Source organism: Diospyros lotus, chromosome 12, assembly GCF_014633365.1.
Source record: "Diospyros lotus cultivar Yz01 chromosome 12, ASM1463336v1, whole genome shotgun sequence".
NCBI classification, from domain to species: domain Eukaryota; kingdom Viridiplantae; phylum Streptophyta; class Magnoliopsida; order Ericales; family Ebenaceae; genus Diospyros; species Diospyros lotus.
In genome coordinates, this window is record NC_068349.1 from 25598804 (window position 1) to 25625512 (window position 26709).

A 26709-nucleotide genomic window follows, 5' to 3' on the forward strand; every position below is an offset into this window, starting at 1 on the left:
TAAACTCATTATAACCTAAAAATAGAATAACAAATGCATTAAAAGATTTTGCCATTGCATACTTAATTCACCAATTAATTCCTATAAAATCCACAAGTTGTACTTCATAACTAAGTTAATACATGTGCTTTAGTTATCAAAATCTATTAATCTCTCTTGTTTGAATTGTCGTTTGAATCATTTTAATTACTTAGTAGGAAGTAATATACTTGCTAAGTTTTGAACAATCAATAGAGTACATTTTAATTACTTAGTAGGAAGTAATATACTTGCTAAGTTTTGAACAATCAATAGAGTAGATTATGGCATCTTTTAATGCCAAACAAACAAGAAGCGCAGATTGCATCTCCCTCTATTTCATCTTAATTATTGTACTTACATAATATTTAATAGTACATAAGTTAATTAGTATATATAATTATTAGGTTAAGCATTGACTCCAACACGCGCGCGCGCGTCATGCTTACATAACATAGAATAGAATAATGCTGCTGCTACTGCTGCTGCTATCATCAGAATAACACATCGAGAATTGTATGGGTGTTGGGCAATTGTTTGATCAAATTTCTGGTTGAAGGCAAGCCAGCAACCACATCCTCTTCAATGCCACACTCGTTACTACCTCTTAAGATCTTGAAGTATCCCTCCTGCAGTGAAGTGCAGCCACATCCATTCAGTTCAAATTCAAATTCTAAACGCTAGTTAAGAGAGGCAGGCTGGAAAAGACTATTAAAGACTATTATACACATTTGGAAAAGAGGTATAATATTTAAAACGCACGTCACCCCAGCTTCTATTCCACTGATTCGCAAGAAGCTGCAAATTAACAAGGAATGATGAGAGTTGAGTGTCAGAGACCATTCATATATGTATATATATATATATATATATCAGGATGGGCGGGGGCAAAAGGTACGTACCCAGTAGTCCTCCCCATCCTCACTAGTTCCCCATCCAATTAGCTTTACAGCATGACCTCCCATGACATCGCCTGTAATGTGTTTGTAAACTCCAGACTTGTAGTGAGCAAAATCCTGTTTGTAACCCCCAACACCACCCCCCCCCCCCCCCCCCCACCCAAACCCAAAAAAGAAAAACACATATACATAATAATCAAGATATAACATAACGAAACGACAAACTCATATAAATTAATGGATGTGGCACATCTTTACAACAATAGGTTGGAGAGCCAAATAGGTATTACTTTTGCAAATAATCCGCATCAGTTGGCAGGAGTTTTCTTTTACCTCATAAACAGTGAAAGATACTTCAACTGGTCCATTCTTATAAACTTCTGCCATGATATTCTGGGGATCTGAGTTTATTCTATATGCACTGACACTGAAGTGTTTCGAATTGTTCCAGGGGAGCTTGTTGTTTGCACACTTCCTCGTACACTTTGGTGTCGGATATGCAGGTTCACAACCTGGGTGAGAACATCCGGTCTGATCAAAATACGGGTCACACTGCCAGAAGATATTTTCAGACATCCAGTCATAAAATTGGCCATTAATGTCAAATTGGCAGGAAAAGAAACTACATCTTTGAAAGGAAAATTAAATCAGATTGAAGTGGTCTAACAATAATCAACAAGAGACAGGTCCAATGTCGCAATTCATAATTTATTGTACAAACATTGAAGAAAACCCTACCTCCTCAGTGACAACACCCTTGTCTACAAAGTATTGCCATGCATAAATAGGATAACCACCATCACAACCATCACCGCACATAAAGCCACAGCACGCCAAGAGATCATTAACTGATAGAGATATATTCTGCAATAAAAAGTAATGGATTTTAATCTGCATTTATATATGCTTATAACAAAACTTAGGACTTCTTAGTTCAATGTCATTAAAAAGGAGAACCAACCATGTTAAAATGGATACAGAAACGGTCAGAAAGGGACTCAACGGCACCAAAAGCCCAACAAGAACCACAATGGCCCTGATTTGTAGAAAGATGAATCAGCTGAGAAACCCAGAAGAATCATTTGAAGGGAAAAAATCCAAATGCATAAAAATGGCAAAGGGGATCACCTGGTCTTTAAGGCACAGTATATCAGAGGTTAACACAGAAAAACATATTAGTACCTTCATGAAAAAATCGAAAAACAAAGACAGATAATACAAGTAACCAACCAAGTATTTTCCCAATAGTTCTACATTGAGACCAAGCTGTCCTGGCATCAAATTGATCCGGCAATTTCAAGGTTTTTGGATGGACAACAACAGGGATACTTTTTAAATCATGTTGTGGTGTTGGTTTGACCCCAAGTAGGCGCTTGAATTGCCCAACCTGTAAAGTGGGAGGGGAGGGGAGCAGGGGAGATTGCAGAAAGGTCAATCTGAGGAAACAGCTGATGGAAGAAATCTGGAAGTTAGCATGTTTTGTAAGAGGACATGAATAATTTAACATAGAAAAGGTTAGCTGGTTAAGAAGACTTGCAGTGTAAATAGAGAATCGGGGGCTCATAACAGCTTCCCATCCAGATCTGGGGTTTCCATTTATGATCTCAATGATTGACTCCTGCATATCCCAAGGGATAATCAGAATTTTCATACTCTAGAATTAAGCCCAAATTTCAATCAGAAAGCTTCAACATGTCACAAAAGCATATTACCTGAAGAATCTTAGAGTTCGACTTAAGGACAGGTGCTGGTTCAGCTGCAACAACCTGGATATAAGAAATCCTAAAACTTAATATTTATATTTATCAATGAACAGAAAGAAGGTGCAACTTGTATAGTCAACTGAACTCGGCTTTCCAACAAAATTAATCAAGCAAAATAAAGAATTGTGAAGTTACTGAAGCAACACTAGAATTGGAAAAAGAGGAAAAGGGAGGAGGAGGAGACGAGAGATGGAAAAGAATGCGAAGGGAAAGAAATGGAGCTTATTGGTGGGAAAATTCACAGATAAATTATGCCTTAAAACCACAATGCACGCATAACTATATATTCATATGGTATAAAAACAAGGAAATAAAAGAAAAATCATAATTATAGCATAAAAATAAGAAAAGAATTAAAGGCTATGTTGAGGTGTAGAATTCCAATAGAGTGATGGCTAGAGGGAATGACCCCACATCCACCTACATATTTATAGGCTATGAAGGAGGGCTCCTAAAACATCCTGAAGAAATTCAATAACGAATTGTTATGACATCCTTTAAAATCAAGGCACAATTAGAGGCATATTGCAGAATCCGATATGCAGTTAGAGTAGGGATCCTAAATGCCACATGGTAAAGCTAGTCTCAACATGGGCAAGACTCTCAAGAGGGAAGTCACACTTATGAAGGGCCTCCAGTCTGTTGCGAATAAATCGCCTTTTTTGTTCAATAACATAGCAAAGTGGATGATTGATTAATTGCAACAAGAACCTAAGTAACCAAAAAGGAAAGAAGCAACTTGAAATCCCCCTTAGGATTTTATTAGCCCCAAAGGTACAACCTGAGGTTTTGATGATAACAAAACAATTCTACTTGAGAGGTTAACCAGCTCAAGGATAAAAATTTCAAGTCACATTGGCGTACTCAAGTTGAGGATTGCAAGGGACAAGCGGAAAAGTCTTTTCAAATACATCATTGCATTATGAACTTAAATGACAAATTCTTCGAAACAAAAATTGCCTTGTCACTCGATGGAAAATTCAATGATCTTCAAAAAAAATCCATGGAACAATGAATTTTTCTTCAATACAATTTTATTCTTGTTTTAAGGATTTAAAGAAAACAAATTTTTCAAAAACAAGAAACTCAACCTACTGCGTTTGAACTCAGGCAACAAGTTTTGAAACTGTCCAAACAATGTCAAACTAAGGTAATTCAGCAAACTGATTTACAAAACTTGGCCAACTGAGTTTTTGCTTGGATGCCTCTGAGAAAAGGGTTAGTTTGCTGAAGGCTGAACTCAAAATATAATAAAATGTACCAACCGAATGAGTTTATTACTTAGACTAGAGAGGATGGACAAAATGCAATAGGCTTACGAAAATCAAGCAACTCGCCTGACTGAGTTAAACTCAAACATCTAAGTACTGCCAGGAAGGTTCCTTGTCCACTTTGTCAAAGTTCAAAAAGATCACCCTTTGAAGCTTCTATAAATACACACTTGATTAAAATGAAGAAATTTTTTATACATAAAAAGCTGAACCTTGTCTTTACTAACTTGTATATACACAATTTGAAGACTCATTTCTTCTCTAAAACCCTCCATAAGATTTCACTAGAATTTTGTCGACTCCTTTCTTCTCTAAAACCCTCCATGAGATTTCACTAGAATTTTGTCATAAGTTTTTTCTAGATCTTCTACAGAGACCATAGCTAGATCTGTTTGTTTATCACTGTACCTTTTCCATTAGGCATCCCAACCAATACATTGCTTACATTGTTGACCTAAATTGCTTACATGAAACTAAATTGGTTTTCAGATACCTTGATTTTTTTTTCCCAATCTTTGCTCAATCACTCCCTCCCAAAGTTTCATATAGTGGCTTATTAACCTGATTCTACTATACTTTCCATAATTTTGAACATCTCCTTTATTCTTGTAAATAAGAACTAAAGTGCTCTTCCTTCAGTCATCCAACATCCTTTTTTATTTAAGGATCATATAAATAATTTCATTAACCAAAAAACACCCCCTTCTCCCATGCATTTCCACACTTCTATCAGTATATTATCTAGTTCAACTACTTTACTATTCTTCATCTTTTTCAATTCTTGCTTTATTTCATCTGGACATACACATCTATAAAACATGTAATTTCTATCTCCTTAAGAGTTGCTAGCTCAACATAAAACTTGTTTCTTCTCTACCTTCATTTAACAACTTCAAGAAATACTCCTTCCAGCTCTCCTTAATCGCCCCCTAATTTTCAAATACTATTTGGTTTTCATCTTTCATGCATTTCACTTGGCTTAAATCTCTTATTTTTCTCTCTTGCTCTCGCTAGTGTATACTTCAAAAAATATTGTATTGTATTATTTATGTATAACACATATATAAGTGGTATGGTATATATACATAAATTACTGTAATAGCCTAAGACTCCTCCTCAAGCTAGAGCATCTATATTGAACATGCCTAATTTGGTACAAATATGTAACTCACACACGGGCCTTTAAGTCATTTGGTAAATAATTCAACTAACTAATCATTAGAATCCACAAATGTTTGTCAAATCCATAGGATCTGGCAAGGTAATTTCAATAGTGTTTTTAGGAAATTTGGAGGGAAGATTTAAATTAAGGGAGGGAAAGAAACGAGGAAGGAGGAATGATTGAGAGAGGATAATAGAAAGTGGAGGGAAAAGATCAATCCCATTAACATCATGATCTCATCCTCTAATATGGCTTATTTATAGCCATCCCTACACTGTTCCAGAATGTACAACCCGGAATAGCCTAACTGCCATAACTAATAAGTACAAGCAACAATAGCTAAAAAAAAATACACAATTACAAGATTGCCCTTAGGACTGTGACAATTCTTCCCCCTCCCTTAAACAACTTCTTGTCCTCAAGAAGTCACAAAAGTTGAGCAACCTATGGGAACTACTTGAGTAGGTCTGGCAAGTACTCCCAAGACGTGTGGTCTGGGTGCAGGCGAGTCCATTGTACTAGTATTTGTATCAGGGGCGTTGAATTTTGATAGGTCGCCCTCTTCTCCAGTATTGTTAGGGGGTTCCACTACGACCTGTAAATCTTCCATAGTAGAAGGAAGATCTGCGCTGATGATATCAGTAGGGCCGATTGCTTTCCTTAGTAGTGATACATGGAAGACTGGGTCTAGTCTCACTCCATCAGGTAATTGTAGCCTATATGCCACTTCCCCAACTTTAGTTGTTATTGGAAAAGGCCCATAGTACTTAGGGTTGAGCTTAGTGGTAGGAACTGTGGAGAAAAGATGCAATTGGAATCTCTTTACCTTCAGGTAGACCTTATCACCGACTTCAAAAGTTCATTCAATTCTATTTCAATCTGCCAGCTATTTCATTCTTTGTTGTGCCAGGGTAAGCTCCCTCTTGATCACCTATAGGGTTTCCAGCCTTTTCCTTAAGTATTGATCCACTGAGGTCTCTGTTGGAGTATAGTGCATGACTGCAGAGAGTATATGGGGTTTGTATCCAAAAAGAGCTTCAAAAGAAGATCTCTTAAGGGAGGTGTAGAAGTTTGAATTGTACCACCACTGTACTAGAGGCAACCATTTATTCAAGCTTTTCGGCCTAGAGAAGCAAAGACATCTAAGATAAGCTTCTAGGCATTGGCTCACCCTCTTCGTCTGTCCATCGATCTTCAGGTGATAGCCTATGACATATGTAATTCGACTCTCAAGATCTTGAACAATTCCCTCCAAAATTGGCTAGTAAATATTTTGTCCCGGTTAGAGATTATGGATTGGGGTAAGCCATGTACCTTAAACACTGAGTCCATTACCGTGCCACTTTAGAGGCTGTGAACAGGTGTGCCAAGCTAATGAAGTAACTAAATCTAGTTAACTTAACCACTACCCCAAGATAGTGTCATGGCTCTCTGATTTTAGCAACCCTTCCACGAAATCCACTAAAATTTGCTCCCATATCGGGGGTTGTAGCAAGCTTGAGTAAGGTACCTGTTTATGTTTGCATCATTGGCAAGTAGCACACTTGCATCATTGGCAAGTAGCACACTTCAATACATACAGTGCCACTTCTTTTTTAAGCCTGGGCCAATAGAACAATTGTCTCACTCGGTGATAGGTCACGTTCCAACCCGAGTGTCCCCCTAATGGTGAGTCATGCATTGAATGTAGGATCCTCTCCTTAAGCTAGGCATCCTCCCCAATCACCAATCTCCCCTTACATCTGAGAAGCCCGATTGTCAAGGTATAATTCCTACTACCTTGTGGTTGCATAGCTAATTAAGCTAATAAATCTTTGATCCGTGCTGATTGTGCATAATTGGTTGATATGTCTTGCACCCACTCAGGAATTGCAATTGAAATAGCCTGGCAACTCCCCAATTCCTCCTTCCTAGATAAAGCATCAGTCGTTTTGTTTTCCTTCACCTTCCTATATTGTATTGTGTAGTCTAGTCCCAACAGTTTGCTAACCCCCTTCCTTTGCAACTAGGTGTGGATTCTTTGTTGTGTTAAGAATTTGAGACTCTAATGGTCTATTTTGATCACAAATTGATTACCCTCTAGGTAGTATTTCCATTTGTCAATAGCAAGCAACATTGTAATTAGTTCTTTATCATATATGCTTAGTCCCAAGTGTTTTGGGGCTAAGCCTTGGCTGAGGAATGCCACCAGTCTGCCTTCTTGAACTAGTATAGTTACTACCCTTGTCTCACAAGCATATGTTTCTAAGGTAAAGGGTTTTGAAAATTTGGGCAGAACTAGTATAAGGGGGCTTGTGTCATGGTTGCTTTTAGTGTCTGGAATGCTTCTTCTGCCCTAGTGTTCCAACTGAAACTATTCTTCTTAAGCAGATTAGTTAATGGCTTGTTGATAATCTCGTATCTTCTGATAAACCTTCTATAATACCCGATCAAGCCTAGGAAGCCCCCTAGCTCCTTGATTCATTGAGGTCTGAGTACTCCACTGATGTGAACCCCACGAAGGAAGGTGAGACCCGACGATCAAAAATGGTTCCTTTGCCAAGGATCGTTCTAAAACAGATTCATAATAAAGAAAACAAAGGACCTTGACCCGTTATCTATAAAGAGATAAGAACCAAAGGTATAAGAAGGTAGGGTTGACGCCACACTCAAGATAGATGAGAAGATTTGTGAGTGATAAGTCAAGGATGAACGCCACAAGATAAAATCTTGATAAGTTCAAAATAGTTCGTTGAAGAACCAAAGAGAAAACTCTCACAAAATAATATTGATCAAAAACTGCATTCCTCTTGGGTTACATTGGCTTATATAGCCGAACTCAAATTCTAAATTAGAAGGAAATAAACCAAATCCTAGGCATAGTAGGAATTGATTACAAGAAGGAAATAACATAATCTGATAAAGAAACAAGAATTATCTAAAATAGAAAAGATTTAGAACAAAGGAGGAAATAAGGGAAGCTTGGATCTTATCAATCAATCATCCCCACATCTTGTCAATCAATCAACCAATCAATCAATCAATCCTAAATCTTGCAATCTTGTCAATCAATCAACTAATCAATCAATCAACCCTAAATCTTGCAACCTTGCAAATCTTCTCAATCAATCAAATCTATCAATCCCATATCTTGTTATTGGGCCTCCATAAATGCTCAACAGATATTGGGCCTCCATTAATGCTCAAATTGGGCCTCCATTAATGCTCAACAGATCTTGGGCCTCCATGAATGCTCAACAGATCTTGTGAGGCTTTAGCAACCTGATTCACATCATCCACCTGTGATGATATGGCCTAAGTACTCCACATGGGTTTCAACAAAGGTACACTTGGACCTCTTCACAAATATTTGATTTGATTTGAGGATCTCAAAGGCTATTCTGAGGTGGGTTATATGTTAGCCCAAGTTTGGGCTATATATGAGGATGCCGTCAAAAAATACAAGAATAAATTTCCTCACATAGGGTTCAAAAATGTGATTGATCAGAGCTTGGAATGTGGCTAGGCATTAGTCAAGACAAATGGCATGACTAGGAACTTGTAATGCCATTGATGGGTTCGAAAGGCCGTCTTGGGGCTATCTGTGGGATTCATCCGGATTTGATGGTATCTTGAGGTCAGGTCCAATTTGGGAAAGATTGTGGCTCCAATTAGTTCATCCAATAGGTCCTTATGGGGAATTTGTTTTTGACTGTAATAAGAGTTCAATTGGCAATAATCAACGCAAAATTGCTAGGTTCCATCCTTGTTCTTAACTAAAAGAACAGGAGAGGCAAAAGGACTTTGGCTTGGTTGAATTATGGCTTTAGACAGCATTTCTTTTACTAACTTCTCGATTTCAGCCTTCTGTAAGGGTGAATATCTATAAAATCGAATATTAACCAATTTTGTGTTTGGTTTTAGGTGTATGGAGTGGTCTAGGAATTGATGTGGGAGTAGGGTTGATGGCTTTGCAAAGAGGTCCCCAAATTCAATCAATAAGGGATCGCAAGAGTTTACCTCTATGATCGCTTGCAAGGTGGAAGTAGGGCCACTCTGGCAACAATTTGGGGTTGTTATTACTTCTTGGCTTCCTTCTTCTATGCTCCCCTCTAGTTCCACTGCATGTATAGAGTGGAAGGGAGCTATCGTAGTTCCCCCTTGATCTAACAACTTCTGCATTTTCCAACCAAATATCAGCTTGCATTCCCCCGTCTCCATCCACCCAGTCAACGTGATCTTCCCCTCAATCTCAAAAGTGACCTCCAATGCATCGAAATCAAACACCAAGGGACTAACCACCTTCATCCAATCAACTCATAGAACAATGTGGCAGCCTCCTAACTTCAGGATTCGAAGGTTTGCAGTGAACTCCTAGCCATCCATGGCACTTGTACCTACTAATCATCTTGTTGCCATTTGCAATTACAACGGACATGGGAGGGGTTTCTTGGGTTATACACTATAAATCTGTGGCAGTCTCCTCATCAAGAAAGCTATGAATACTTCCACTATCAATTAGAATCACCACCTTCTTGCCCACCAATCGTTTCACCTTAAGTATTATGCCCGTGGGGCAACCCTATAGGGCATGCATGGATATTTTCCAGTCATCTTCCCCTACTGTCCCACTTCCTATGATTGCCGGCTCTCCGACCTCTTCCATTCCCCCCTCATCATCTTCTTCTTGTCCCTCCATCTGCAATAATTGCCTTCTAGATTGGTGATCAAGGGTGTACTTCTCACCACAGTGGAAACACAATCCTAGTTGACACTTTTGTTCCACCGATAGTGATTTCATTGGAGCCATATTAGGGGAATTTCTAGGGACTAGCCTTCCCTTCTGAGCCATTTGATTACTTCCTTTAGGATTCATCGGTCCACTGCTTTGAGAACTATACTCTTGGTAGCTTTTCGTTGATCGTTAGTGCTTCTTGGTGAATGCCTCTAAGCCCATCTCCTAAAAGTTGAGCTTCCTCCACGGCTTGCTTGACAATAGCTGGTTGTGGCATTTTGATCGTTGGCCTGAGTTGCTCATCCAACCCACTGATAAAGCTAGACATGAAGCAAGACTCATCCAATGTAGGGTGAGAAGTTAAGAGTAAGGACCTCAATTCCTCAAACTTGATATGGTATTCATCCACTGTGCCATCCTGCCTCAATTTGTTGAACTCCTCGATGACATTCGTTTTTTATCTTTCTCCGAATCAAGTGTATAGATCGGTTACAAACTGTGGCCAACTCCACTCCATACTACTCTGACTCCACCCCTGAAATCAAGCGTCTGCCATATCATTGAGGTATGCGGCCGCTATGTTAACCTTCTGCCCTTCTACCACCCGATATTGGTAAAAGAATCTCTCGCACCTTCTGATCCACCGTTGAGGCTTAATGCATTCGAATGCCAAAATCTCCATCCTCAACATTAGGGATTTATATAGCCTCTGTAAGCTCCCCTTGTCGGCATCTCCCCATCCAACTCCAGACGACTCTCGATTTCCAGAGGATCGAAAACTCTGTCAGTTTCTTGGCATCGATAGGATCGATGCTGTGGTGGTCCTAGGGAGAAAATCTATCGATAGGCTCGTGTTCGACTACTTGGAGAACATGCCCAAGGCAACACTCAATTGCTGGCCCAAACCAGAGAATTCGTCCCTAATGCCTATCACTGCTCTCTCCAACGTCAACAACGCCAGCAAGTCGTCACATTTTTAGATCGGCTATGGCTCACCTCCTCCCGCGTCTGCCAAATTCCCATTTCCATTGTCTCCAGTCGATCCTTCATTTCCTCCTGGTTTTGGCATATCCCTCCCTACCCCATTGCCTCTAATCTCGTATCCAATTGCTCTGTACTTGTTCCTTCTGCCATTCTCAACTTCCTCTAACGCCCTTAGGAGCCGATTCCAATTGTTGATCGAAATTGGTTTGCAACTGCTGATCGCAATTAGTGTCTGAAACACTAGCCTGAGACTACCTCACTTTGATACCAATTGTCAAATCTGTAGGATCTGGCAAGGTAATTTCAATAGTGTTTTTAGGAAATTTGGAGGGAAGATTTGAATTAAGGGAGGGAAGAAATGAGAGGGAGGAGGAATGATCGAGAAAGGGAGAGAGAGAGGAGAGAGGATAACAGAAAGTGGAGGGAAAAGATCAATCTCATTCACATCATGATCCCCATCCTTGTATCAAACAGGCCAGCAGACCTCGAGTCACCTCGATCTTGCCAAGCCGTGTTGCTAGAAGAAACCGACGTGGTCAATCCGCCCCCAAGCGCCCGGCTCTATCCCAGTAGGCGAACCTCAGGGAATTCCCTTGTTCAAACTACGCCTTGTATCAGACAAGCATCAGCAGACCCTGAATCTTCTCAGTCTCGCCTCAACGAACCTCGAGTTACCTTGGCCCCCTTCAAATCAAGCCTTGTATCAGACAGGCCTTAGCAGACCTCAAATCCCCTCGATCTCATCTTAAGCAAAGCCTTGTATCAGATAGGCACAAACAAACCTCGAGTTACCTCAGCTCGCCCGATACACCAACCAAGATGTCCGACATTTGAACGGATACTATAAAACAAAAAGGCAACAGGAGTTACAAGATACTTGAGAATTTCCTCATTTTATTATTAGGTGTTTACATACAAGTGTTAGCAAACTAGGAGCCATCTCGGTCTCATCGAGCCACACCCCAGAATAGGCAAGTTCGACAACCTCGGCTCGCTGAGTACTCACAATCCTAAGTATCCAAACACTGAAGAAAAGGAAGAACGAAGCTACAAGGTACTCGAAAAATTATTCGTTTCATTAATTCATCTCATTATTACAAGATACATCATATATCGAAAACACAATAACATATCATGCCATAACTACAACTTGCAATAGAAACCTATATATATATAACCAATAACCTCGCTTAATATTCAAAATAACAATAACATATCATGCCATAACTACAAAATAATCAAATTAAAACAATAAAACAGCAAAATAGCTTTTGTTTTATAATATAATGAAAACAGGAATTATTTTCTGCAAAATAACCAATAACCTCATAATTTTTTGTTTTCAATCTTCTTCATCATGTAAAAACACATATATTATATATAATTAATAATAATTAAAACTAAATATATATCTAATATATAAATAGAATAGAAAAATAAATTAAAAATAAAAACAGAAACAATGTAACAGAGAGAAAGAGAAACCAATAACCAGAAACTCAGAGAGAGAGAGAGGTTATGAAGGAGATGGAGCTCGCTGGCGGTGAAGATGGAGCTTGACGGTGAGGACATGGCGGCGATGACAACGTTCAGGCAACAAAAAGGTAGAGGCGGTGTTGATGAAGCTTGACAGCAATGATGGAGCTAGAGGCAGTGATGGCGGTGAGTACTGGCGAGCCGACAGCGTTGAGGCAGCGGCGGACACAACTGTTGAACATTCACCCTCCATAGAGCCCCTTGCAGCATCTTTCAACAAGTCGGCTTCCCAACAAAAGCCGCCAAAGTCGAAATTAACAACATGGGCAACACTAGGACCGATAACTCGAGGCACATATCGATTGGAAGCCTTCTTGGCTATGCCCCGGCCAAAGGCACCCCCGTAGATCACATCATACTAATGCAAATCCATGTGAGCAAAGACAAGCAAGAACTCCAAGCTAAGGTCCAAGAAATGCAAGAACACCAGCATGATGGTCGCAGACCCTAGGGAACCTAGAATTCCGGGGAAGGAATGAGGGCAAGGACGGTAAAAGGTGAACTCCTCAAGGCTGAGGAGTAAGCCAACCCTCGTACCGCACCCACCCAAAACACCCAACCCTCGTACCGCACTCACCCAAAACCACCAATCATGCCTAACATCGCCGTCGGAGGCACTCCCGTGAACCGGCATAACCTCAACTCGATTCCACAATATCGACCCTCAAACCCTAAAGTTTCCCGCAAAAAGGCACCCAAGAACAAATTGCAAGATGCACAGAATAAAGGAAGGAGCCCATTTTTATAGGCATAGTGGGAAACATCTAGCGTCATCCACCCCCATCTATGATCGTGCCACCTGTCCCGGCATTAATGCCTCGTATTTGATAGCCAAAGAGCCATTGTTGAAATTGGGCCACATACCCAAGTAGTTAATACCCTAGCCTAGGAAAGCGGCGCACCACGCGTGGGAAAACGTTTCCTCACCTCCGCAAATGCACCCCCTAGGAAAGCAGCATGCCCTACGTTTGGAAACATCATTTCACCTTCGTAACCACGCGCTTCAGACTCCGTGTCGTACGCACCCTCAAAACACATCACCTGGACCGCCACTTTCAAGCAACCCAAGAAAGGCCGGGCATAAATCACGGCCACTTCACACCTCATTAACCCATTGGTGCCGATCAACCCCAGCGCCCCAACCTCGGGTCTATCCCGATCTTGGTGAATCAACAGCAAGGGAAAGCAAGACAAAAGGAGAGAAATATAAAAGCCAGACCATATCCAAAAATCTCTCTTTATTCAATAAATGGAGTTACGATGCCCGAACATTTACATAGCACAAAAAGCAAAAGAAGTGAGAGCCACTCTAAGGGTCGATGACAGGTTGATCTGGCTGGGTGGAAACCGAGACCTTGCCAGGTTGCTCGGCGGTTTCTCCTAGCTGACTCTCCGCCTCTTGTGCCCCCTCTAAGGTTTCGCCTTCGACGACCGGATCCCCGGAACCCACGTCCACAAGACGGCCGCCCACGACCTCCTTAGCGAGGTCACAATCGGTAAGATTCGCCTCAGGGCATAGTAGCTGCACTTGCACCAGCGCAGCATTAAAACCTTCAAGATAGTACCCAAGGGCTTCCCTCCTCGCATGCTTCAACAAGGCCTCCAGGCGGGCAGCTCCATGACGAGCTGCATCCCATTCAGCCTCTAGCGCCCCAACTCTTTCACTTAGCTCGCTCGATCTCTGTCGAGTTGCATTTCTCTAGTCGATCACTCTTAGAAGACTAGACTCCGCCCTCGTAGCCTCTAACTCGGCCGATGCAGTCCACCCATAAAGGCCGCCCAACTCAACCCTTAACTGTGCCTCAACCCACTCTTCTATGGTATCCCAAGCCTTATCAGCTCGTTGGCTCTCCACCCTCAATTCCGATTTGGCCTCCTCAGCCTCAGCCCTTTGCAGCTTTGACTCCATGAATAACAAATGGGTGGCACTAGCAACGCGCAGTTGTAGCATCTCCACCCATCGATACAGCCCCTCCTCTCCTAGGGAGGCAAGCCTCTTCTGATCAACATCCAGGAGGAGATGATCCTTGACAAACTCCCCCGGCCAGAAGGCGTGGCTTCAAAGGCTTCAGGGATTGGCCTCGGCGTCGTCACAACCCCACAAGCTCAACCTCAGACCACGCATCAATCGAGAGGGTGCCAGCTCACCACCAGCCCAGCCCGAGCTCGAGGGGCTTGGAGCATCGGCAATCAGATTTGAGCCTGAGGGACCAACAACATCGGTAGCCGGCCAAGAGCTCGAAAAGCCTGGCACATCAAGAGCTTGACTCGAACTCGAAGGCCCCGGTTCGTCGGCCACCCGACGCCTCTTCCATTGAAGAGGAGCCTCTTCGACCTCTGACGAGGAGGGAGTACCAGCGACAACTGCAGAAATTGGTTGGGCGCGAATAAGACCCATTGACTTTGCAACAGCGGCCTTTCCCTTGCTTACAGTCACCTCGGGGGGCACCTCGGCGCTCTTCTCCACCACGCGCCTCGCCACCGCCTTTGTCATTAACTCCGACGCCATTTGCCCTAAAACATGAAGCCCCAATAAGAACCATGGTTAGTGAAAACCAAACATAGACACGTAGCAACAGCGTACTCATGTATTTGGATAAAGCCTGAGGATCTGCCCCGAACTCCACGAGCTTTGCAAACTCAAGCTGGGGGGGGGGGGGGGGGGAGGAACGTAAAGGCATCCGCTAGGGCTTGGCCCTCCAGACCTAAGGTCTCATATTCCGACTCTATAGGAGGGCTTGGTTTCGACTGCCAACACAAGGGAAACTTTGGATGGCCATATTCATCTAAGAAAAAGCTAAGCTCTTTCTCTGTCGAGGCCAACTTGAAGAAGTTGTCCTTAAAATGCTTAAGGGAGGAGGTGAAGGCTTCAACTACGACTTCCCAGTGCATCCGGTTAGGGAAATCCAGCTACCTCGGCTAACCCCCTTCCAATGATAATAGAGAAAAAAAGACCGTCATAGTAGGTCTGCAGCCAAGAAACTCAACCAACACCTCGAAACCACACATGAAGCCCCAACCATCTGGATGAAGTTGCGTCGAAGCAACATTCATCGCCTGTAAAACCAAGCTCTGAAACTCGATCAGGGGGAGTCGAAGATGATGTTTTGAAAAAATCACCTCGTACATGTAAACAGACTCAAAGTCCGGAATCGAGTGGCAAACGCGCTCCTCTCCCCCACAGGGGCGGTAGACGAATTTCTCCTCCCCATCCCTGGTCCAGGAGGCAAACTTCCTCCTCATCGCCTCCAAAGACAAATTGGTAGAAAACTTCGACGCAATCCGTGCAACCTCCTCATTTACCCAGTCATACATGCGAGCGGAGTTCAAGGTCAAGACAGCCATCGATAAGCAGACTAGCACAATGCCCAGTCGGTCAGGAAGATTCACAAGCAAGAGAAGGCAAGACAAGCGAGTAGTTCAAAGACGAATGCGAGGAAAATGCACGCATGGAAGAGGTGCATATTAATAAGCGTCATGCGAGACGCCCAGCGAGCAAGCAACAGCCAGTGCGATTCCGCCATGTGTCCCACAATGAATGCCCTGACAAACCTGCCCCACCTAGGGTAGCAGGCAACTCCATGCCTGCGCCTCACATTCTCGGATAGACGCCTCAATTCCCGGAGCTTGCAGAGCTCGGGCGCAATCAAATAAAGGCGCCAAAATGACACTACAAACTCAAAATCAAAGACCCGATCAGATAACTCGACAGGCCGCCGAGCCCCATGCCAAATTCCTCGAAAACATCTCGGCAAGGCACCGGCCAACTCAACCCCGCCACACAGATACCAAATCCCGGGCATAGCAAGCCCACCAAAGCATTAAAACCACATGGGCAAAGCAAGACAAAAGCAAGAAAAGACAACATAAGTAGAGCATTGCGAAAAAAGGGGAAAAGAAATAATTTCTTATAAAACAAGAGAAATCCAACAAGGTTATAGGATTCGACGGAAAAGCCTACGCTACGACACAAATCATGACTCGGCTCAGCTCGGCTCTCCTCCTCTAGGTCCGCGAGGGGGCCTTCCTTGACTTCCTTAAGAAGACTAAAGGCCGAGAGATCCAGCTCTGGGAAAGTAGCTCGGATGTGGGACAGGGTCACTTCGTACCCCTCCCTTTTAGACTCTTCCACCTCAACCTTCGCCCTAACCATCTCAGACCGAGCAACCGCTACCTCAGCCTTCGCCATCATCTCCTTCTCGGTCACCTCAACCCTAGAAACTGCCACCTCTACCTCCAGCCTTCTCGACTCCGCGCCAGCAGCGTCAAACTGGTTTTGAAGAACACCAACTATACGTTCAGCCTCGTCAGCCCATTTCTTAGCCTCAGTGGTGGCTACCTCTACAGCCTTCCTGATTTCCCCCTATATTGACTCATGAGCCCGATTTAGTTTCTCCTCATAATCCGCCTTCATTTGGTAAGACAGGTCGCGGTACTCGCCTCAAGCAATCGATAATCTATAGCAACCTGGAGCATTTGACGCACGACCTGATGGAACGCAGCTGGTTGCCCCAGATCCAGCAGCCTCCGATCCGACAGCAGATCGAGATAAGCATGGATAAAAAGGTCGCTTCGGAATTCAGGGTCCCGAAATGAAATCGAGTAGTTCCCGGGACCAGCAGGACTCAAACTGCCAGACGATCACGTCTCCCCTTTGGAACGCTTATGCCGCTTTTTGTGCAGAGCCAGTTCCTCAAAAATGGTAGGCTCTTCCCTAATATCTTTCTTGTGAAATGTGAATACCATTTGCCCTACAAAAAAACAGTACATAGACATGAGAACGAGCAAAGAAATAACCGCTCACAAGGTTTGTAAAACCCCCGCACCCCCCTTATCAAGAATCTATGATAGCAAAGGGATTTCAAAATTCGGGGAGTTACCTGAACTAAGCAGCTTGAAGAGCGCAAGCAGGAAGCACAATCCCAACCAGAGTCCTCGAAGGCACCGAGAGCTCGAAAAATCACGGGCTTGAAGACTAAAGGTAGTGAGTGGCAGAAACCCTAGCTTGAAAGGGATCTTTATAAGGGTCATTGAGCAGCGCTTATGACATCCAACGGACGAAAGCCATTTGTCACTGATCTACCCCTATGAAACCGCCACTTGTCACGCATTTAAAGAGCTAACACCCCACCTCCCAGACATAATACCTCGAATCTCGAAACCACGCACACCACGAATCAAAGCGCAAAGAGAATTGCTTCACCTCAGAGGCTAAGCTGGCTTTAGGTGTCCTTAGAACCAACATCCGTCCACACAAGATCATGCGTCAACTCGGCCATCTATCTCAGTCGGGTCCTAACAACAATCCGACTCTCAAAAACTGACATATACAGCAAAACTCGTCCAAACTTCCCCTCCTCTAGCTCGAACGCTCATTTCTCGAGCATCCGACCTAGGTGGCTGTGGACCGTCACGACCCAATCTCGGCCCATCTCTCATGGCCCAATCTCGGCCCGTCTCTCATGGCCCAATCTCGACCCGTCTCTCATGGCCCAATCTCGACTCATCTCTCATGGCCCAATCTCGACTCATCTCTCACGGCCCAATCTCGGCCTAGCTCTCCCGGCCCAATCTCGGCCCGTCTCTCATGGCCCAATCTCGGCCCGTCTCTCACAGCCCAATCTCGACCCGGCTCTCCCAGCCCAATCTCGACCCAGCTCTCATGGCCCAATCTCAGCCTGACCCTAGCCTACGCCAGCCTGCAGCAACATCATTGCAACCCCATACTGGGTATCCACGCGCCCGCTCAAATCCCATCCTCATTTATGGCAGATCTCATCCTCATTAATGGCGGATCTCATCCACATTAATGAGGGTCCCGTCGACACCATGCTACCACCTGAGAACCTCCACCAACGCCAGATACTCAGTCTCATCACCTGCAAACACACGATGCATGCATGCAGGAGGACCTCTCCTCCTCCTATATGAACTAGTTCTCTTCAGAGCCAAGGCATGTTCATCTCTCTGACTCACTGATACTCTGCTACTTTTCACTCCTTACTCAAGCGTCGGAGTGCTTGCAGGTGCCAGCCGCCCCCCGACGGACTGATCACCGGGGCTCGTCCCTCGCCGCTGTAGGCTCACCTCCGACCATCCTTTTGTCAGGTAGGAACAAGACCTATAAATTGTTTTAAAATTTAATTTAAGTTGACTTAAAGACTTTTAAATTGCATCTTTTGGCATTTTTTATTGTTCTTTTCATTAGTATATATTAAATTTCATTGATAACATGTTTTATTAGGAGTTATGACATCTTATACCTTATTCTTCAACTAGGATATATATTTTTCTTTTTTCTTTTTTTTTTTGAAACACCTAGTTCTATCAGGCATGTGCCTCACCTTGTACCTTGGGCTCCAACACCTTTTGCACCTTAATGCGCCTTAGGACTTAAATAACACTATATTGAACAAAGACCCCACAAAAGCATTCCCATTTCTCACACTGGATGGTTTCGCTCAATGGTAAATCTCTACCACTAGTATACAAGACAGTTGTGTTGCCTCCAATGAACTAAAACGCAGCCTAGGCGGCGTCGAGGCGCTAAGCGGCCGCTGGCCACCGCGATTATGGCCAAATTGGCCACCTTAGGCGCCAGCCCGGCTAATCGGTACCGGGCAGCGCCTAGGCGGCCAAGGCTGACGCCTAGCCGCGTGAACCGCCTGGCCGATTATGGCCTAATCTGTCGCGTGAATGGATTAGTATAAATTTATTAGGGTTTTGTTTCCCCTTACCCGTTACCCCTTCTCTCTCGTCGATTTCCACTTCTCTCTCGCACGCACCGCCACCGACAATCTGTTGCAAAGTCGTCGTCGCCTCTCTCGTGCTCGCACACCGCCACCGTCTATTGCAATTGCAGAGTCGCCATCGCCGTCTCGTGCTCGCACACCGTCGTCGTCGCCTCTCTCGTGCTTGCTCGCACATCTTCCTCACTTACCCTGCGCCTCCTCTGGTAAGCAGTCAACAAGCAGCAGCTATTGCCTCTCTCGCCAAGTGTTGTTCTTCCTCCGCCAAGTTTTGTTGCGTTGTTCTTCCTCCGTAAGTGTTGTATTTTGTTATTGTTGTATTTTGTTATTATGTCTTTATTTGATTCTATTATTTCTAATGCCTATAAATTGTGTTTCACAAAGTCAAGAGTCTAAACTCTAAATTTAATAATCTATATTAATATTTCATAATCTTTGTTTAATTTATATATGTATTTGGGATAATATGAATTTTAATTTGTATGTACATTTAGAATAATATGAATTTTAATTTAAAAAATAGCAATTTTTCTAGGCCCCAGCCTGGCGCCCGACTAGCGTTTAACGTGTTTTAGAACATTGGTTGCCTCTAACCCGAGAACCAGTTACACAATCAAAAGCTAGTAACATATCATTAGTCATCTCAGCCATGTGATCTATTATTACATGTGTCACATTTAGTAGATGTTCAATCAACACCTACCCATATGTCTACTATCTGCATTTCATGCAATATGGCTGTCATGACCCAAGAGGAATTATAGGGGCAATGCTGCCATTAGTTACAATTGTTGGTTAGGAGATGCTATTCATTCTGTTAAAGTGCACATGGGTGCTGTTCTACAATGTTCTATCAGTTAACCAGCCTATAAATAGGCCATAGCATGTAGAGAAATGTATGCTGAAATAATATAGTGAATTCATATTTTCCCTCCTTACTTTCTCCCTCTCATTCTTCCTAATTCTCTCTTATTTCTCTTGATTTCTGCTCTATATCTCCCTCCAATTCTTCTCCATTTCCCTCCCGAATCCTTCCCAATTCCTTCCTAGACCCTAGCTAAATCCTAGGGTCGTGACATTTGGTATCAGAGACGTCGTTCCTCGGTTGTGATTTCAATCAATCTAGACGCAAAGACGAGGCAGAGGTGATTATAGAAACCAGTAGTTCAAGCGAGTTCGAGCAGTGATTTTGTCTGCATTTCAAATCTAAGTAGGAAGGAAACAATGATTGATCGAAACCGAGATTCGCTGGTGAATTCCGATCGACTATTGGCTGTAATTCTAGTTCGGGAATTGAAGGCGTCTTGGCTAGGCAATTCCGACTTTCGGTTGAATCTCGGAATTTGATTCCGACGCACGAGGAGGTGAGTGTTGGCTCGGAACTGAAGGCGAAGAAGGCCGATCAATCCTTAGCCATGAATTTTCAGCGATACTGTCGAACTCTCAAGAAGCTTCAATGGATCAGATCGGCCAACATTTTCGATCCGATTCTAACAGTAATTTAGTCAGGCAATTCAAGGAGCAGTAAATTCTAGGGATCCCGAAGACATTGGACGGTGATTGGGTGGAGAAGGCAGGTGCGATCGGGAGCAGAAATTCAGATCTCGGTTGCTGCTTGTGAGTTAAGCGAATCAGGATAAAAGCGAATTAGGATAGGGCTGATCGAGGCTGCTTCATGAGGTTTAGTGACGAAAATTTTAGTGAAGTTGAAAGCTATGAGTAGGCAAACTTGAAGGCCACCCAAATTCAATCTTCGGTTGCGGAATTGAAGTTAAGGGGAGAAGGAACCAAGGGCCGATTGTAACCAAGCGAGCAAGCAACTATCGGTCAATCTTGAAAGGCGAAGCAAGAGGAGGACGTCCAGCCGCGAATTTCGATAAGTCTTGCTCAAGGTGGAAGGGCGAATTGTAGCCAGGTGATCTCTGACTTGATTCAGTCGAGAGGTAAGGCAGTCTTGCGGTTGTAAATTTCGTCTCATATTTGAATTGCGTAGGCGGAGCTGGTTCCGTAATTTGATCTGACTTGAAATTGGAGGCGATGTTCCTCAAAGAGGAATCTAACGCAACCGACCTTGATCTTAGCTGTAATCTGGAAGCGTTGTTTTGCGATTTGAGCCAAGGCAGAGATAAGGAATTTTAGTGGTTACGGAGCTTGGTCGGTGATTGGGTAAGCAAGTACGCAGGCCTAAGGCGAATTGAAGCAGAACCGATCAATATATGGTTGTCGCGATTTTAAAGGTGAAATAGACTAGTGATTCCAATTGTGTGATTCCAGGTCTAATCGGTGCATGTGCAGTGGATTTCGTGACGTGAATCTAGAGGCTGAACCGATTCAATCAAGTTCCAGAAGTATGTGCATAGCAGAAACGTTGTTATCAGAGTGGCGTAGCGGGTTTTGGATCGGAAACGGATCTAGAAGGCGAAGTTAGGAGTTGATTCCGACTGTGAATTCTGGTAAATTGTGTTCGAAACTTGGAAGGCAATTCCGACGGTGATTGTAAACATACGCGATCATGTGCAGTTGATTGAGGTGAGCTTAATACTGCTGAATTTGGATTTTGAGGAAGGCAACGGTAGGAAACAATCTCTTGTGTGATTGTGGAACATCAGCGAATTGCTGATCAGAAGTAATCCTAGCGAAGTGGATCTGCTTGGTTCTCTGGAAGCTGAGGGAGGCGAGTTCCAGGTTATTTCTGACTAGATTCCAGCAGATTTTATTGGCTACATCAAATCGATCAACATAGGAGGTGGATCCAAAGCAGCCAATTGCGAATTGGGAAGCAGATTTGTAGGCGACTGCTATCTGGGCAATCCGAAGTGATTCTTCAAGAGCAACCAACCCTAGGTTGCTGGCTGGTGTGGTGAGTTTTGGGTAGCAAGCAAGGCCAAGCTATTCAGGTGATCCAGGGAGAGGACTCAGATTAAAGGTGTTGAGATTCAAATCTGGTGTGGCTGCCACTTCGGTGAGTGGGTGAGACTGGGGTGACCCTTGAATCACTTTGATTTCAGTTGTGATTCTCAACGCAGATTGGGAAGTGGTGAGAAGTGAAATTGAGCAATTAGAGCCATTGCAATCACTGTTGGATTTTGGAGAATCTGAGTTGGATCTTGTTCAGCAGCAAGAATTGAGGTTGTTGAACTGGAAGCAACCATTGCAGGGCTGAATTAGATTTTGGGAATTAAGGATTGCTGAATTTTAATACAAGGAGGAGCTTTCAAAGGGATCCTTAGAGGCTGATCAATAAGCTGTTATAGGGTGTAATTTCAAGGAATTGAACTGAGGAGATGGCTGAAGGACTAATTGCTAATTTGCTACAACAAAAGAAGTTAAGAACCTCCGTAGGCAACTGGACGATTTTTTGATCCTATGTTCACATAAATTTCAGACTGCTAATTGGACTTTGTCGACCTCAATTCCAAGTGCCGATTTGCCTACTTTTGCTCTATTGGCTATTCTGGTGTTTGACAGGGATAGGCCAAAATGGTAGATCCGGCAATGTGAACAGGTGTTCTACCAACACCGAGTAGCTGAAAAGGAGAAGGTAAAAATGGTTGCAGCTAATCTGAGGGGAATTCCATGCGTTTGGTTCCAGAATTGGAGCTAGGGAAGGGTAGAATGGAGTTGGCCACAGTTTGTAAATGCCTTGTGTACTCGGTTTGGAGAAAGGCCCAAAACTAATGTTATCATAGGAGTTCCTAAGGCTACTCATCAAGAAGTGCAGGGGGCTGATATAGTAGCCATGGAAGAGGAAGGTGGTGTTCATGCAACTAAGGAGGAGTATGAGGCTGATGAGGTACGAAGAACGAGAATGGTAGCTGCAAGGAAGGAGGACAACCTTGTTGATCTCATTAATCTTTGGAAGCAGCTGAGGAAGGAGCCTAAAAAAGCCTCTTTACCAAGTACTTGAGGAGAAGGAGGAAAGGATTGCACCGAGCACCTATTTTGGAACATCTCATACGTATGTCGTTGGCACAGCCACACAAAACAGGACAGCAGCTACAAAATGGGTTGATTTGCTTAAAGAGAAGTTTAAATTTCTTCTTATGACTGGAAATGAGATGGTTACAGGATTGACAACTCCATTGGAACCATTTTCAATGGCAATAAAGAAGAGGTGGATGGCTAGACTTAGGCTTGCCGCTAGTCATAGTTCTGTTAAGGAAGAAGGAAAGAGAAAGCAAAATAAAAGGGTAATACAAGAGGAGAACAAGAAATGGCGAAGAAGAAACCAGTTGGTGAAGATGGGCATCGGATGAACAACAACAACTTAATGATAATAAGTTTCTTAGGGACAAGAAACCTTTCAAGGAGGGGAAACTGTCATGACCCAAGAGGAATTAGAGGGGCAATGCTGCCATTAGTTACAATTGTTGGTTAGGAGATGCTATTCATTCTGTTAAAGTACACATGGGTGTTGTTCTACAATGTTCTATCAGTTGAACAGCCTATAAATAGGCCATAGCATGTAGAGAAATGTATGCTGAAATAATATAGTGAATTCACATTTTCTCTCCTTACTTTCTCCCTCTCATTCTTCCTAATTCTCTCTTATTTCTCTTGATTTCTGCTCTATATCTCCCTCCAATTCTTCTCATTTCCCTCTTGAATCCTTCCCAATTCCTTCCTAGACCCTAGCTAAACCCTAGAGTCATGACAATGGCATGTGATTCACCAACATTTATCATTAGTATCTCATACTAATCAAAGGTAGTAGTCCATGTGCTAGCTCATAATCGATTAGTCACAGTCTCTTTTTGAGAAATCTTAAGGCTAAGAATCACTTTAAGAAATCCTATATTACAGATCTTTGTCACATATTCTTAACAACTTAAAAATAAGATTATCAGAATATCTAGGAACTCATTCATATATAATTGAAGAGCTATGAATAAAGATATGAAAATTTCATATTTGTAAAGATTAATCATATGCCTAATAGATGTCATCCAAATATAGCATTAGGGCATATCACCAACACCTTAGCAAGTAAGGGTATAATATGTCGTGCCATAGACAAAGCAATGAACTCATTGACAATAGGTGAAAGGAGAGTAACAAGAGCCAAAGGCAAAGGGTGGTGCAAATGGGCTCTCTACAATAACTTGATAACATGAGGGCAAAGTCTACTACATCAAAGAAGGAAAGCAAGGCGCATTATGCAAATGGACTTGTTTAATCTATGACCGATTATCACACAAGAAAACTCACTATCTCACAGCCAACTCTCACTCGATAGGAACAAGAATAGAATAACAGAAGTTAAGTAAATCAAAGCAATAGCAGAAAAGTAAAGAGACAAGAATCTTATCCTGGTTCAGGCATGAAATGCCCTACATCCAAACTACCGATGACCGAGACAGAATCCACTAGAAAGACAATAGGATACAACACTCCTTCTCACACACTCTTGGCTATGAACAATAGCCTCCCCTCCCGAGAATACAAGGACCGAGCAAAGCTCTCTCTTAATTCTCTCTAGAGACCGTGCAAGAAAATCTAAAAAGAATGAATGTTGAATTGCCCTACCCCAGAACCTATCCGCCTCTATTTATAAGAGATAGAGGCGGTTACAAAACATGGACTTAGATGCAAATAGAAAGAAATAAAAGGACTACCGAAAATAACTTAAAACAAGTTATTTCCATTATATTTTAAACACATAAAATATAAACATACAAATTATTTCCAGCACCATACAAAGCCCTCTACCGAGACTTAACAACTTAACTAATGCAAATCCTAACAGGACTTCATACAATAAATCGATGCAATGAGGGTTGAGTCAACAATAGTGGAGATGGCAAGCAAAGGGCACATGTGTGTCAAGGCAATTGATTTGAGGTACCAGAGTCATCAAGGATGGCACCAGCTAAGCAAGAGGAGGAAGCTAAGGCTGAAGCTAAGCAATCCTAGTAGCAAGGAGTGTTGATGAACTAAGCTTGGCTCATTGCCACATTAGTTGATAGCCACATGCAAGGAGGCAAGAGGCATCAGTTCCCAAGTCTATGGGGATTAGATAAGGTCCTACAAGCAAGTCCTAGAGTGGTAGGATGGTCAGGTTGCTTCTTTACAAGCCTTTAAGGAGGAAGAGGCAAACACGTAAAAAGTGGAGAATGACTACTTGTTAAGAAGACAAAGAAGTGAAGGTCCAATTCCAACCCCAACAATCCGAAGCCATGAAGAGTATGCAAGTGGTATTAGTGCAAAGGAATGAATGCACCAGCCTTGTGGCAAGGAAGGTTGATTCTGGGCAAATTGAGTTGAAGGGGGCACCTCCCATTGTGGCTGAAAGTCGTATTGGATGAAAGTCATATGTATAGCTTGGAGGGAGATCTTTCGTATCTTTTGAGATCCACCCTACAATATGGGTAAAAAGCCAAAATAACTGATTTTGGCCCTTATGAAAAGCAAACGGATTCTTGAACCTCTTTCATCCTCATGTCACATCAAGGCACCAAGGGACAAGCTTTCCGCACTTGTTACTTTTATATTTTTCTTTTTCCTGAAGCACATAAACACAAAGTAACGCATATGGAACTTTCCCCAATAGAAGATGCCAGAATCACAGGATCATATAAGCAATACAATTGGTGCTATGAATGCATGAACAAGGCGATCTACCGGAAACATGTAGCACAAAGAGTGGTGAACTTAACGTTTTGCAGCGTAAAATCTTTGTCTGTCTGCTAATAAAATCATTTATTTAATTTCTTATGAATTAGGTTCGGTTCGTAGTCAACGATTACGATCCTAAATAGGCCATCAATAAGATTATTAAACTAACGCCCAAAAAACAACGACCAGACCGGATCCAATTAAAGCTGGCTGCAAAAGACAAAATGAATGAAAAGTAGCAAAGGAAAGGAAAAAATATCTTAATCTCAACCCGGGTTGTATCCGAAGACGATGAAAAGCTTCATGACAAATCCAAATCGTTAAGAGTTAGGTTAGTTCAGCAAAGAGGATAAGGACGTCACCTGCAGCAGCTGAAGTAGCAGAGAGAGAGAGATCACGTACAGCTGGGCCGTCGCCATTCGTCTTCCACGCCAAATTGATCGGGAAAACAAAGAGACACTAACGGGGGCGACCGGTTTTGAATGGCAATTGATTAATGATAATATCGGCAACGACGATAATTTTCAGTGTAAATGGAGCTTTGACCCAACTCTGCCCTAATTTATAAAATTACAATAACCTCCCCCAAAATTTTCAAATTGGTATGAGACAAATACTTCTATTGGTGATTATTTTTTAAAATATTCACAATATTTTACAATAAATATATCTCTTTTCATCTCTCTAATAGGGACAATATTACTAGTATTTTTATTTTTTTTTCACTCTTAATAGTATCTCATAAATTAAGAAAATTTAAATAGTACTCGTGTAAGATACATGGATTCGTTCGGCTAAAGAATCCAAGTAAAGCCTAAGCTTTTTGAGAACTCGGTGTTAATTAGTCGACAATTGTCGATGACAATCATTGTCTTTTATTTTTTGTAATTCTTTGAAAATGGTGTATCATGAAAAAAAAAGATTAAAAAATAAATTAATTAATAAATTGATCAACCTAACTCAACTGAGATAACCCAATAACAAAAGGTCACATGAGA

General features: G+C 42.6%; 1 protein-coding gene across 1 annotated transcript; it reads right to left on the minus strand.

Annotated features, from left to right (window-relative positions):
* Positions 1 to 325: 325 nt before the first annotated feature.
* LOC127786806 (cathepsin B-like protease 2) lies at positions 326 to 26238 on the minus strand. Its single transcript, XM_052314472.1, has 11 exons — positions 26074 to 26238; positions 2630 to 2683; positions 2457 to 2535; positions 2148 to 2306; positions 2046 to 2050; positions 1879 to 1953; positions 1656 to 1781; positions 1251 to 1469; positions 921 to 1034; positions 781 to 816; positions 326 to 647 (listed from the first exon to the last, which is right to left on the minus strand). The coding sequence occupies exons 1-11, from the start codon at positions 26128 to 26130 to the stop codon at positions 513 to 515; spliced, it is 1059 nt and encodes a 352-aa protein (XP_052170432.1). The 5' UTR covers positions 26131 to 26238; the 3' UTR covers positions 326 to 512.
* Between the last annotated feature and the right edge of the window lie 471 nt (positions 26239 to 26709).